The sequence below is a fragment of the Amphibalanus amphitrite genome, unplaced genomic scaffold, assembly GCF_019059575.1.
Source record: "Amphibalanus amphitrite isolate SeventyFive unplaced genomic scaffold, NRLGWU_Aamphi_draft 000774F_arrow, whole genome shotgun sequence".
NCBI lineage: Eukaryota > Metazoa > Arthropoda > Thecostraca > Balanomorpha > Balanidae > Amphibalanus > Amphibalanus amphitrite.
Genome location: NW_024882268.1, coordinates 54,946 through 68,562, shown reverse-complemented (window position 1 = coordinate 68,562; position 13,617 = coordinate 54,946). Strand labels below are relative to the sequence as shown.

General features: G+C 45.8%; 2 protein-coding genes across 2 annotated transcripts; one reads left to right on the top strand and one right to left on the bottom strand.

The window, feature by feature from the left end:
• Nucleotides 1-931: 931 nt before the first annotated feature.
• Nucleotides 932-3,107, bottom strand: LOC122365956. Its single transcript, XM_043337647.1, has 4 exons — nucleotides 3,081-3,107; nucleotides 2,097-2,253; nucleotides 1,721-1,797; nucleotides 932-1,511 (listed from the first exon to the last, which is right to left on the bottom strand). The coding sequence occupies exons 2-4, from the start codon at nucleotides 2,243-2,245 to the stop codon at nucleotides 1,333-1,335; spliced, it is 405 nt and encodes a 134-aa protein (XP_043193582.1). The 5' UTR covers nucleotides 2,246-2,253; nucleotides 3,081-3,107; the 3' UTR covers nucleotides 932-1,332.
• Nucleotides 3,108-8,111: 5,004 nt separating this feature from the next.
• LOC122365955 lies at nucleotides 8,112-11,204 on the top strand. Its single transcript, XM_043337646.1, has 4 exons — nucleotides 8,112-8,137; nucleotides 9,382-9,538; nucleotides 9,988-10,073; nucleotides 10,333-11,204. The coding sequence occupies exons 2-4, from the start codon at nucleotides 9,390-9,392 to the stop codon at nucleotides 10,500-10,502; spliced, it is 405 nt and encodes a 134-aa protein (XP_043193581.1). The 5' UTR covers nucleotides 8,112-8,137; nucleotides 9,382-9,389; the 3' UTR covers nucleotides 10,503-11,204.
• Nucleotides 11,205-13,617: the final 2,413 nt, after the last annotated feature.

Sequence of the window (13,617 nt, the reverse complement as noted above, 5' to 3'; positions counted from 1 at the left end):
ACTCTTATTAATTATATTCGCCAATGACTTACCTCTAAAATGCTGATAGAGCTCTAGTGTTTCAATACGTAGATCCGGCAGATGACACCCAGCTGTTGGTGAGCGGGCCGCATAGTCGAAAGACGACGTCTGCACCTCTCGCGTGGAACGATCATTGAACTCACTTAGAGCTTGATAATTTATTTCACATTCGCTGAAGGTAAATGCAAACAAAACCCAGTTTGCTATCTTTGGCAGTCAACAGACTTTGCGTTCTATTCCGGACATGACGTAACTTTTTGCGAAGTAGCTTTGAAACCCCAAGCAGAGGTAAGGAGCCTAGGTGCCGTCTTCGACGGTGCCATGGTGCCCTGACATGGGAAGCATACATGTCCGACTCATCCGAGCTGTGTCGGCAGTGTACCGGTGTGCTTGTCGACTCATCTCGCTGCCGTCATATCTTCCGGACGGACTCATTAAAGTGCTAGCGTCGACTTTCGACACTTTTACTTTCGCGGATTTGCTATGGACTTACTGTTTACGGAAATGGCTCACAGGAAAACTTTGACAGGTTAACAAAAATTCTCAATTTCACGCTGTGGGCGATTTTTGGCTGTCGTAAATTCAATATGTTTCCCGGCCCCGCCAGCAGTTGCTGCGCTGGATGACGCCTCGGCAGATGGTACTGACTCATACGCTTGAACTGATGCACAGGGTGCTGTGGCGGGGTGAACCTCTTTCTCTCTGTCTCTCTCTCTCTCTCTCTCTCTCTCTCTCTCTCTCTCTCTCTCTCTCTCTCTCTCTCTCTCTCTCTCTCTCTCTCTCTCTCTCTCTCTTCCTGTCTCTCTCTCTTGCTCTCTCTCTCTCTCTCTCTCTCTCTCTCTCTCTCTCTCTCTCTCTCTCTCTCTATCTCTCTCTATCTCCCTCTCTCTCTCTATAGCAAAATCCACTCTACAACAATGTCATGACTTTATTGATACATGAATTGCAGCCGTTAACCATTTCACGAATGTTATGCAGTGGATGAATGGCATGCGACATTTGACTATTCAGGACTCACCTATAAGTCCTTCGCAAACTGTTATCCGTGACAAGCAAGTTGCAACTCGATTGCCTTTCATATCACGAAAACAGCCTCGCGACAACAAGTAACGCATAACAACACCAACAACATAATTAACAATGAGAACAGTTTGCCAATATAATGTAACTAATAATTGAGCATGTGAGCATGTGGAAAGAACATTGAGTCAAAAGAACCATTCGCATCATTTTGACATGATGATTATTGAAGCACCATTTGTATCGGTTCTTGCATTTGAGGCTGGCCTATCATCACCTAAAAACACAGTTTTACTGTGACCACGAGTCTTCAAAGTCCCTCTGGAGCTGGTTCATCCAGACCGAGTGGTCCACCTCCCACTCGTCATTGTCCAGACCTCTGCCGGACTGGCTGAGCTGAGTGGCGGCCGCGGCGACAGCGACGACAACAACAACGGCAACCACGACGCCGACGACCGCGCCGATCGGACCTGTGGAAACGGGAAACAAGGGCATTTTACTCTGGTATAGCTGGTGATGAAAGGAAATATTTTGCAATGCATGAACTAGGAGGTTCTACCTAGAAAACGGAGACTATGGAGAGGCTTTCGGAGAAAATGGGGAGTACCAGTGAATTTCTAATTTTGATATGATTAACTGATTGCCTGATATTTTCAGTAAAAAACATAAACTCACTTACCAATACCAGCAAGGAGACCTGCAATGCCCTGACGTCGGTTAGATCCTCCAAATCCTCCAAGAAGTCTGTCGAACCATCTGCAATGACAAAATGTAAGCAGACGTTACCTGTTTCATATATTCTGATATCGTTTCATTATCATCTGATGTGATTCACGCATGCCGTGGCCGGGAAGTGTGTTTTGATGTTTTTCAGGTTTTTTTGGCCATTTCTCTCATAAACCTCAGGACACATCTTATCCGCACATGTCTTTCGCATTTTTGAACACCGGTTACCGCGCATTTCCTCGATTTTTCGTCGATTTTATCGACGTCGATTTTCCCCGAATTGGTGTGCTACGCTCTAAGCACCACCCCTGTCGCTGGCTAACACATACCCTTGACGCCTAGTAGGCTGATACTGCTGCTCGTAGTAGTTATTGTAGGCACCGGGGGCCGACTGGGCCACGGCCTGGGGCTGGTAGAAGCCCTCGTCGGCAGAGACTGCGGCCATCACGGCCAGCAGCAGACACACGGACAGCTTCATGGTGAAAACTGAAACGCAAACAAATCAATGACGCCCACATGTGGTGACAACCAGATTGGGGGAGGTGCAGTTGACTATATACATATAATGATATTCCTTTCCTCAGAAGCTATCTGTTCCCTGTAACGCTCAGGTGTGCCGTTTATCACGCAACTAAGCGTGTCGATGGTGAGCATTGGGTCACAGCATTGAACTGCGAACTCGGCCCGTGTGATGCGGCACAGCCTACCACTCCAGGCAACTCATTGATTGTGTAACATCATTCTGCAGTCAACGGTACAGTCAGTTTTTAAAGTACCGCGCAAGTGCGGGGGATCCATCAAGCCCGACCGTGGAAGGACTGCTCAATTTGAGCCACCGAAGCAATTGACATCCTCGTCCATTTCCCGGGTCAATTGGTTCGGTGACTTTCAAATTATAGCAGGCCCTTCCTCGGCCAGGCTTGATGGATCCACTGGTACTTTGCGCGTTACTTTTAAGGCTGACTGTACATTGAAACAGCCATCGCACTACGATGGTAACAGCAGCACCATTCTGAATGTCTTATGATGAGCTTCATGCAAAGCAACGTAGAAGTCTTCGAAATCAAGTGTTGATACAGCCATGTCATCCATCGCCACTGGATGACACAGAACGATCACAGCACTACTCTCTGCGGGGCCCACTGACACCACACTGGGTCTGCACCACTGCACCAACACACCACTGGTGAGCCACGCTCCTCGCTGGAGCGGCTGTAGGAGACACTGGTCAGTCGGCGGCCAGCCAGCCGAGTCCGAGTGACGGCCGGCACTGCGGCGCCACCAGTGCCCGCCCCGTCCTCCTGAGTCCTCACCTCGCTGGCAGGACCACCGAAACAGAATGGGATGGTGAAACGGGTGTGCGCACCGGTTAAATACCCTCGCTGTCCGTCCCACGGCTTTCACAAAATCTGGCTTGACCAATGTCATTCACGGTAACTGAGTGGTATGTTATGCCTAACGTTCTCCGTTCGGCGCGGAACCTATGTTTGACATTGGATGCACATATTATATGCCTACCGTTCACGCTTAGCAACTTGACATATCTGGTACGCACATTTTGTGAACATTTTAGGCCCAGATCGCTCAAGGTTAGGTCATCAGATCACGTCAAGTGACCTAACCTCACAAAATGTTAGAATGCTCGTCATAGCTACACCAATTGAACGATCACCTTGAAACTTCCAGCGATTGATAAAAATAACAGTAGGTATGTATAACATCTCTATCTCGGAATTTTGATATCGATGGCCTAAGGTCAGGTCAATTTTGCGCCCTCTCCGTGTGAAGTTAATTGGAGCCGAAACGCGTCTCCTTTGGACGGACGCCATTCTAGACACTCTCAAACATCGGGCTATAGGTAAAACTTGACACACTATTTAGGAAAATTGCGCCTGTGACCCCCTCTTATGTCCCCGAGGTCATCTCTCGTCAAGAAAGGCCCCAACAGTTTTTCATTTGCAATAACTTTTGATAGAGACATGGTATGACGATGAAAGCATCTTACTATAGATGTGTTCAGGTCGACGATAAGGATTGACTGATACTCAACATGACCTTTTCCGGTCAAGTCATAACATTGACCTTAGGTCAAGTTTTTGAAAATGACCTTTTAAGGTCAAATTATAATTCATTTGACGCGTCTTTGCGGAGGAACACGATACTGGCAAAATAAATGTCGCATCTTTATTTAGTAAAAAAAACATTTTCGTATAACGGCTCTTTTTCGAGTTTTTGTTCTCTAGAGGCTAAACTGTTAGTCCTAGGTCAAATCTTAGAGTTATTCTAGAAAGAACGTTGACCCGGTCGGGTCTGAGTATAATCCCAGCCACCTTAGCCCGGGGAGGGGCGTTTTTTGCCCCTTGTCTAACTCCGTAAATAAGGGAGCTATGGAAATAAAAGTTCGAAAGGTCTGTACACGAATATTCTGAAGCACCTATTTTCTACTTCAGGTCAATTTTCAAGGTCAGGGGGTCAATGTCAAAGGAAAAGCCATCGTATGTTTATTAATCTCAAATTAAGTGTTCCAGTGGACAGTATAAGGATGCATAAAACCGGCTAAAAAGGATTGGAAACGAAAGAAGATAATGTGAGGAATCTGATAATGTGCCCAAAATTCAGGTTAAGGTCAAAATCATGCTCAAGTTTGACCTCAAACTTTGCGTGTTACATGCTACAATACAAGGCTGCTCCAAGGTCAAGGTCACGCAAGGGTATCCTGGCTATTTCACTGATTCAAGTCAGCAATCATAGTTCAGTCATTTTTGCTATCCTGAGGCTCTAAATGAACGATTAATTTTTGGTTTACTCACTCCTTGATATATATATGCCTTAGATACCGTTAGGGTACCGAATTTGTTCTGTGAATTTTTCAGGTCAAGGCTAGGTCATCCTAGGTCACGGAAATTTTTATATCATCGATATATGGTCCATTTCAGCCATAGAGCTCGAACACAGTGTCGTCTGTGTCAGTGGCGGATCCAGGGGGGGGGGGGGCTGCGGGGGCTGGCAGCCCCCACCCAAGGAAAACTGGCGCCACTGCGCCGAAGGCGCAGTGGCGCCAATTTTCAATTCGCAACTCATCGGAGTGCCGCATACTAGGACTAGGATGCAAAAATCAGTCGAATAACGTCGTTTCAGTACGCTCCGCACCGATATTTCCAATCGTGTGGTGTCACTGTACATACTGATCCTGGGCGCCTCTTGTCAGGGCCACTGGGCGCCAATATTTCAGCGCCAATACGATGCGACTATGGCGCCCATCCGGGGCGTGGCGCCCAATTATGACCTGCAGCCCCTCCCCAGTGAAAATCCTGGATCCGCCACTGGCCTGTGTCATTTGAGACCATTTTCGACTGAATATTGCTGAGGTCAGGTCACTTTAAGGCCTAAAAAGGTCAAAATTTACAGTTGCATTTTTTCAACAAAGGTGTCTATCATATGCAGTTTGAGCTCAGGAACACGATGGTGCTATTTATATTGCTGTACGATGTCAGAAACGCACTGAAAAATGGATTTGAAAAATAGATAATGGTGAAATTTTGACTAAAATGCGTATCTACCTATTTGTGAAATGAAACCTAACTTAGCTATTTTTTAATATATCGGGCTACAACTCGCTAGAGTGAATCATCAGCATGTGTTCTATCACATATAGGTACCTATTTCGTTTTTTTTCTCGAAAATCCAAAAGCTTTCATGAAAAATAAAAATATTTGTGAAATTGTGTTTGTATATTTTTCAAGAAATTAAAGATTTTGAAAATTCGAGATGGGAGTTTGATAGCCACATGCATTCTTTATCCTCTCATGCAAAGAAATTGAATCTATTAGGGACCCTCCCACCTTCAAAAAAGATTTCTCGATCTTGTGAGTGCTCAAACCGGTAAGTGCAAGCCAGAGACCCCATTTTGGCTATCTCAACTCAAAACTAATGTTAAGATGGAAAGGTTACTTAAAAAACTGAGCTCTTGAGAGCGATTCCCGTAGCTCCATATTTTGCATTAAAATTGCCGGCATGACGTCACTCTGACGTCATTTCCGGTCGACCTATGGTAGCTACAAAGCTGTTATTTTGACACAAGGTGGTTAAATTGATGCAGCTAAAAGTACTGCAAGTTTCGTGTTGATACGTAAAGTGGCTTAGAAGATATTACAGAAAGCGGGAGGGGGCTCTCTAAAGCCCCCGCCCCCCCCCCCCCCCCCTCAGTCATGCGCGGGTTAACGCAGTTTTAAGTAGGATGGCGTGCACCAATGTGCTAGTGAGGGGAGGAGCCTGCATCGCAGCAGTGATAGGAGTGTGCACCGGGCAGTGATAGGAGGAGTCTGCACCAATGTGATAATAAGGGGAGGAGCCTGCACAGCGGCAGTGGGAGGAGCCTGCACCAGTGTGGTGGGAGGGTATCTCGGATCTTGGCCGAGGGGAGGAGCCTTCGCTGTGGCGGTCGAAGGGTTATAGGTGGAGAGGGAGGGTGGGAGGAGCTCGCGCTCGCACACCCAGACTATCAATTTGTCAAATTTGTTATATGCTGGCGGCTATTACGGTGCTCGCAGAAAACTATTATAGTCTGGCAAACTTAAGCAATAATGGATTTAAAGTGCTGCGGCCGTTGATTCCAAGATTGTTGATGCATGTGCATTTATATTCTGAGAGTATTTTTCTGTCACAACTTTTCACACAAATTTCTCCGAACCATACATTTCAAACACGTGCAAAGTGATTGATGCGCTCAAAGTCCGTTCTTTGTTAGGTTTGCCAGACTATATGTATAGTTGAAGAATAAACTTGAACACTCGGATGGCAGTCCACTGGTAGCGGCACCTTGGGGTTTGGGTGCCGCAGGTGGTGGGAATTATGTGATTGTCTCCAACTATCACAGGTTAGCGGGAAACTTCCGGTACGGGCATTATTTACATACTCGTATATTACATATCAACCGTACAGTTGGTAGCAGGGTATGTTGGTTATGTTGGTAAGGTATTCAGCCATCTGCCACTTGCTGGGTGCGAGGGTCCGTAAACGCGCGAGCAGATAACTCGTGAAGCAATGTAACTAAATCATAAGTTGGCTAACGAAAAATTGCGGCAGGACGCATCAGCCGTTTAGCCGCGCTTCCTTTTTAACTCCTACAACATAGAACGGCTCATTCAGTGGTGTGGACATACATTTTGTAACGGTGCGACGGTGCGCCACTTTAAATAGGCGTGACCTTCTGTGCAAAATGTGAAAGGATAATCACTATTTTTTGGCCCGACCAAAATAAAAAAGAAAACTCCAATGACGGATTCCATAAATAGCTAAGGGCAGCTATAAGGACACTGTTGTGAAACGATCGATAAAAACTCATGCGGTGGTTCCCGTTAAGACCACACGGTGAAATCCGCTGGGCCAGAAGTTCCCAGCCGCCTCCAACGATTAGTGGTTTCTGACTGGAACAGAGCCCTGAGTCCTGACCTGCCGCAAACCAGACAACCGGCCTTGACCAGGACTCTTTAACATCAGCGCAACTTTCAGCGATTCGTTGCACATAAACCGAGCCTTTATACCATCACTTTACCTTAGCTTCTTTATTTGTGATAAAAGGATAAAATCATGAACAAAAAGCGTCCCACTATCAGATAGGTATATAATCACAATTTTCGGTTTTGAAGAAAGGGCGAAGGGCTAAATGTGCCAACTCTTTCAGAAAGCATTGCACGTAGCACCCTGAAATGTTGCAAGTTGAAATATATGTATTGCGGCGCAATATATGTGTATTTACCTAATTTGTTTCTTTGAAGCGCTGTTGTTGATGGCATGTGCTCGGCGCTCGCAGGGCGCTCGCAAATGTCGCGAAACATTGCAGTTCCGGCTTGACACCAGGTGAAGGAGACAACATCTATTCAATGTCCGAGTCCATTTTTTTCTTTTTTTTTGTTAAATGTGAAATGAGAATTTTTTTGTGAAATGAGAAATCTGAAAACCATTGCGCGGATCGTGTTACCAGATGGTTCTATGCCCGACGGGAGATACCTACATACGTTGCGGAAGCTCGTCCCTTTGTCTCGGAGATGGGGTAAAGAGTAAACAGTAACACGGAACAACGCGTGATTGATTTGTCAGCAATATAGGCATAGATGGTTTTATACACTATGCCTACATAGACTAAAATGATGCGTAACATCGCATGCCACCCTCGAGCCTTGAAATCTTTCTCTGTCTATCGGAACATGTGTTGTAATTCATCCCCAAACCGCCGCACCCTGTGAGAAGCAGCAATCAAAAAAATCGTTTGAGAGTCAGGAAGCGCATCTTTCGCAAGGGGCGGCCAGTATAAAAGGTTGGGTGATGCGGTTTCACTTGTTCATTTTGGCGAGTGTCTCCCAGCAGTCCGGTAAGGAGCGACCCGAGTCGACACATCTCCGCTGCCCAGAGGTGGCGCCAGCCTCGCCCGGCCGCACCTCTCGGTCCAGGCCGGCCCATCTACCGGACTAGGTGCCCGCCACGGCACCGGGGTGCACGGGTGGTGACCGAGCTGCGGCGCCGGTCCCGTCGGCCGGCCGCAGAGCTGCCACAGCTCTGTGTTTCCGAGTGCAGATGCCGAGTGGGCGGCAATGTGTGCCAGTGTTGTGGCTCGAGCAGTGAGGTCGGACCGAGTGGCCAGCGGCGGTCCAGTGATGCGGTCCGGTGGACCGGAGCGGCGGCCGCGGCGGCTGCCCAGCGAGGGCCGCGAGGACCCGCCGATCTGTGACGCATGCCTCGTTGGCCGCCATCTGCCATTTCTCATGTCCTCTTTCCGGCTGCATTTTGGTAGAAAATATTTAACAGTTAATTTAAACCGCGTTGAAAGTTTGGACAAAGCTGGTCAAGAAAAAAAATCGCAAAAGATCGCAATCTACCACTAATCTTGTCTTTTCTCCGGGTACATTGTTCTGAAGGAAGTTAGGTATTGAGGATTGAGGAAACTGTTATATCATCCTCCTATTAATTTCTAAAACGTCGATTTCATCGATAAAAATCGCATATAATGTTCAGATACAAGATACCATTTCGATTTAAATAGCTGCACTTAAATCGTGCGAAACCTACAAATTGACAAAGATCTTTCGACATTTTCTTTTTGTTAACACAAGTACATGAAAGGTAATTGATAGCTACGGGAGAAACCCGCATTAAAATAGCTTGTTGAATAGTTGGCTAGTTGGTAGAAGTTGTAACTGCTATTCTACGCTGTACTGTTACAAAACGATGCCTTTTCAAATGGCAATGTGACATATCATAATCATACCGACGCATTGGTTACCCAGGGAATGCAAATGATATTAGTCAATGTTTATTTCTTTTTTACTGTTTTTTTATGTCGTTTATTGCATGAAGTCGAAGATGCATTAACTACGTTGAAATGCGATGCTTCTAACAGCTACTGAATGACGCCGATGAGTTTGAGCGAAGAGGCGCGAGGTTACTTGTCTATTAAAAATTGCATAAGCTTCCTCGTCCACATTGTGCTTCGATTACATGAATTACTTCTTGAATGAAACGCAGAGAAGGCGTTCCACGCAGCAGATAGGATTATTTCTCCCATTCTCCTGTGTGGCCATTAGTACAAGTCTGTTAAAACGTTGTCTTTTCTTCCAGTTTTCACCATGAAGCTGTCCGTGTGTCTGCTGCTGGCCGTGGTGGCCGCCGTCTCTGCCGACGAGGGCTTCTACCAGCCACAGGCCGTGGCCCAGTCGGCACCCGGTGCCTACAATAATTACTACGACCAGCAGTACCAGCCCCCTCAGAGTCAAGGGTATGTGTAATTTAAAGCATAAATTTTCAGGAAGTTCAATGACACCTCCTTTTTTCTGATGAATGATTGTATTAGTGCTGCACATTCATTCGAACTGAACCTAGTCATGGTGGCCTCTTTAAAGCTTTTTATTTAGCAGCATGAACATTTATTGAATGTCTCGTTTTTTTACCTAACCAAGAAAAATGTTATTCTTTGGAGCACTCTTGCGAGGAACATTATATTACATATTATATCTCTTTATTATATCTCTTTAAGAAAAATGTTAACTTGAACCGTTGCGTGGGCAAAAAAGTCACTTGTCTTGACTTCGCCCGGATAATTTAACAATATCGCTTCAGCTATATCAAAGCAGCTATATCTGAACAGCTATTTGTAAACATCTGATGTATCAGCTACATCTGATCCCTTAGTTATATCTGATATATCACTAATTACTGTAATTCCAGATGGCTCGATCGTCTGTTCGGGTCCAACCGGCGCCAGGGCCTTGGCGGCCTTCTCGGGGGAGGACTCGGCATTTTCGGTCTGATCGGTGAGTCAGCCATTTCCAGTTACCGCTCCGGGCAGTTAGGAGTACTTTCCATCCAGTGTTTTACTTTTTTGAAGATGTAGGTAAAGGACTTGTTAACGGTACAAGTTATATGACCAGCCATTTATTCATGTGCTAAGTGATACGCCATCTATCAAACAGGCAGGAGTTTGCGCCAGAGCTAGGGCCTGGGGAGTTGGATCAACATATCAGGAATGTCGACAGTGGTACAAATGCTGACCATCCTTTGTTGTGCCGACAGGTCCCATCGCTCTGGTCGTCATTGCCATCGTTGGTCTGGTCGGCACGGCCTATGTTCTCTCGGAGCTCGATAGCTCCGGCCGTGGCCTGGACTCGGACCAGTGGGAGGTGGACCACTCGGTCTGGATGAACCAGCTCCAGAGGGACTTTGAGGACTCGTGGTCGGTGTAATTGTTCCTGTGCTTTGATGCGATGAAACACGACGCTATCCATGCCTTTCCCGACCGCAGCTAGTACAAATGGCGTTTTGTGATCCTACGACGACTAACCAAACGCTATTTCCTGAGCTGAGTTCATTGTCACTTTTCAAATAACAGCCAGTCAGTTTCCATGTGCTGCTCAGTATTGCAACAGAACTGTTGAAATTCATATAGGAATACCAAGCCTGCGTTGATCGTATTCTCTTATCTGTGATCTTGAAGACATGTCATGCAGTACCTTTTTTCGAACTACTATTGTTCTACTATTGTACTATTGTCAGTTATTGAGATCAAGGCTACCCACATGCCTTTCATCTAGATGCTTTTCCTTGAATACCCTCCTCCCTTGGTCCTCTTTTTGTCCATAAGTTCCGGCACTGAAGCATCTTGCAATAAGTTCATCTATCATTTTCTACCAAATCGTTCCATAGGTTATGCATCGATTTTCTTAACGATTCCCTTCAAATGATTTCCTTTGGCCCATTCGTCCGATTTTTATGTAATTTGCTTATCAATCAAGCATAGATTATTGTATGATTTCTTGTTCATCTATAGCATTGTCACGTTATTCTATATGTAATTTTGCGTTCTTGTTTCTCTGACCATGCTTTGCCTTCTGTCTCACCTGGATAAAGTCAATGGAATATCGTTCCAGTGTTAGTAGCCACTCAGCTGTTAATGTTGCGCTTTTGCTGCTGTTTTTGTTTTTGTTTTTTGTTCTGGAGGTTGTTGAGTCACTTTGCTTATTTGTTTGTTATAATTACCACCTCGAAGAGGAGTGAACGTTGCCGAATACATTATATGCCGATAAGAAATGACTGTTTTCAGCGTTTCCCCGCTCATTGACAAAGCGTGCTGTCGTGACTTGGTCTTGACCCGCGCCTGGTCGTTGCTCGTACGGGTAGCTTACTGCGCCGGGCCGGGGGGGAGGGTTATGAACAAAAAAGGTTGAACATACCTTACAGTTTTTGGTGTGGTCACAGCCCGGCCGGGCCCGAGGTTGATCCCAACCACCGCAGCCCGGTTTTTTTCGCCACAAGGACGATTTTTCGGGGAGAAAGAACGTCCACTCTCCCACAAGGGGCGTTTTCGCCCCCTGTCTAACTCCATAAATAAGGGGGAGCTAAGGAAACAAAAGTGGTACCAAACGAAGGGCCTCCACGAAACAATTCTAATGCACTTAATATTTTTGATCAAAGGTCAATGCTCGAGGTCAGAGATCAAGGTCAAAGGCAAAGACCGGCACATGTGTAGTGATCTCAAACGAAGTAATCCAGAAGACGGCAGGATGCATGAAACCGGGTAAAACGGGTGGGAAACAAAAAACGAGAATCTGAGGAATCCGTTTGTTGATGTGCTCAACACTCAAGGTCAAAATTAAGGTCATACTTAAAATTGATGTCAAACTTTGCTCTTTTTCGTATATCTTGTATGCTAAATTCCAAAATATTTTGAAACAGTTCTAAGCTAATTAGGCCCCTAGTTGTGGTTCGTGTTAAGATACAGGGCAGCCTCCAGTTCAAGGTCACGCAAGAGCATCCTTGCTCGAAGATATTTGACTGATTCAAGTCATCCATAATAATTCATCAATTTTTGCTATCCTGAGGCTTTAAATGAATGCTTACAGCAAAATGGTTACCGGATTTGTAATCAGCGGCTGCGAATGCATCATACGAGACCTTTTCAGTGTCAAGGTCAGCCAAAGGTCATTCGAGTTCACATGAAGTCAACATAAAACTTAACCCCTTCCAAAAAATATATGCCATTCACCGCGCTTGACAAGACCACTGCGTTGATACCACTGCCTTAGCTCTAAGACCTTTTGCAAGTTATTTCCGAAAAAAAATAAAACCCCAACTTGGGTTCGTTGGCCTGAGCCCTGACCTCAGGTCACCAAAATGATTTTTATATACTTTCCTAGGTCATTAGCTACGCAACCGTGCTCGTAACTTGTCTTTATCTAAAAAACTATATTTTTGGCAGCTATTTAAAATTCATGTCTGTTGCGTCGAAATTTGACGTACAAAGGGCTAGCAAAATCGACCTTGTGACGTCATCGAGGAGGATTGACCCAATGTTTTCCTTAACAAAATGTCAAGTTGTTGGGGGAAAAAGGTACTGAAGTTCCGTGCTCCCATCCCTAAGCGCTCGGGGACTATCGCAAATAGTCCCCAAAGAGGGGTGGGGCAAAAAACTCCCCCAGGCCCGTGAAGGCTTACTTGACCTGGTGACCTGATCTTATATGACCTGGGGCAAAAAATTAAACACACGATGCGAGACTGATGCACCATAAGCTATACCAAGTTTTGCGGCGTTTCGCTCCGCGGTTTTTTTACACACGCAAAAAACTGACAGGTGTGGCCAAAAACACCCACCCACCCTTCCCCACCCGGGTGAAGGTCAAATGATAGCATATACGGTATTGACGTTAATACCTAATGTCGTTTGACGTCAAGGCTTTTCGACATTGCCAAATTGTGTTAATTACTCGGAAATGGCACTAATACGAATTCAACTGCCGAATCAGATGATTTAGAAATGAGCTCCCTCGATTAGCTTGCTGACCTATATGGGTTTGAATTGACCTTGACCTTAGGCAAACAACCCATTTTACCTTCCCCAAAATAAAAAAATAAAATGTTATTTGACGCGGATGACTATGAGAAACATAATGTTCCTGAGCACCTGTGTACCAAGTAGGACCAGATGAGTCTTGAGCTCAATCTGTATCTGATATACTCCTTTTATTGACATCTTTTACTTAATCCTCGCCGGACCTGTTGGTTTTCTACATACGCGTCGGCCGAGGGGGGGGGGGGGGGTACGACCCCCTCGCCGTTTCGCCACTAGTGGAGCTAGCGTATAATGGGGAAAAAACGAGCGTGTGCGCCGTTACGAGACGCAGAGATTGATACTCGATTTTAAGGTCCTAGGTCAACCGGTGACCTCTGAGGTCACGTCAAGTGCCCCAAGGTACGGTTCAGTTTTTGGTGAATTACTTCGCAAAAAACGGCTGCAGAGCCGCGATTTTGGCAACATCGTGTTCGCCCCGCTCAGGCGCGTCGAATGATATACTTTTTGTTCGG

Excerpts from the sequence above, each read along its gene's own strand:
- LOC122365956 (XM_043337647.1), bottom strand. The coding sequence starts at position 2,245 with ATGAAGCTGTCCGTGTGTCTGCTGCTGGCCGTGATGGCCGCAGTCTCT. Across the intron at positions 1,798-2,096 it reads CAGCCTACTAGGCGTCAAGG|ATGGTTCGACAGACTTCTTG; the intron begins GTATGTGTTAGC and ends TTGTCATTGCAG. Across the intron at positions 1,512-1,720 it reads AGGTCTCCTTGCTGGTATTG|GTCCGATCGGCGCGGTCGTC; the intron begins GTAAGTGAGTTT and ends CCGTTTCCACAG.
- LOC122365955 (XM_043337646.1), top strand. The coding sequence starts at position 9,390 with ATGAAGCTGTCCGTGTGTCTGCTGCTGGCCGTGGTGGCCGCCGTCTCT. Across the intron at positions 9,539-9,987 it reads CAGCCCCCTCAGAGTCAAGG|ATGGCTCGATCGTCTGTTCG; the intron begins GTATGTGTAATT and ends CTGTAATTCCAG. Across the intron at positions 10,074-10,332 it reads CGGCATTTTCGGTCTGATCG|GTCCCATCGCTCTGGTCGTC; the intron begins GTGAGTCAGCCA and ends TTGTGCCGACAG.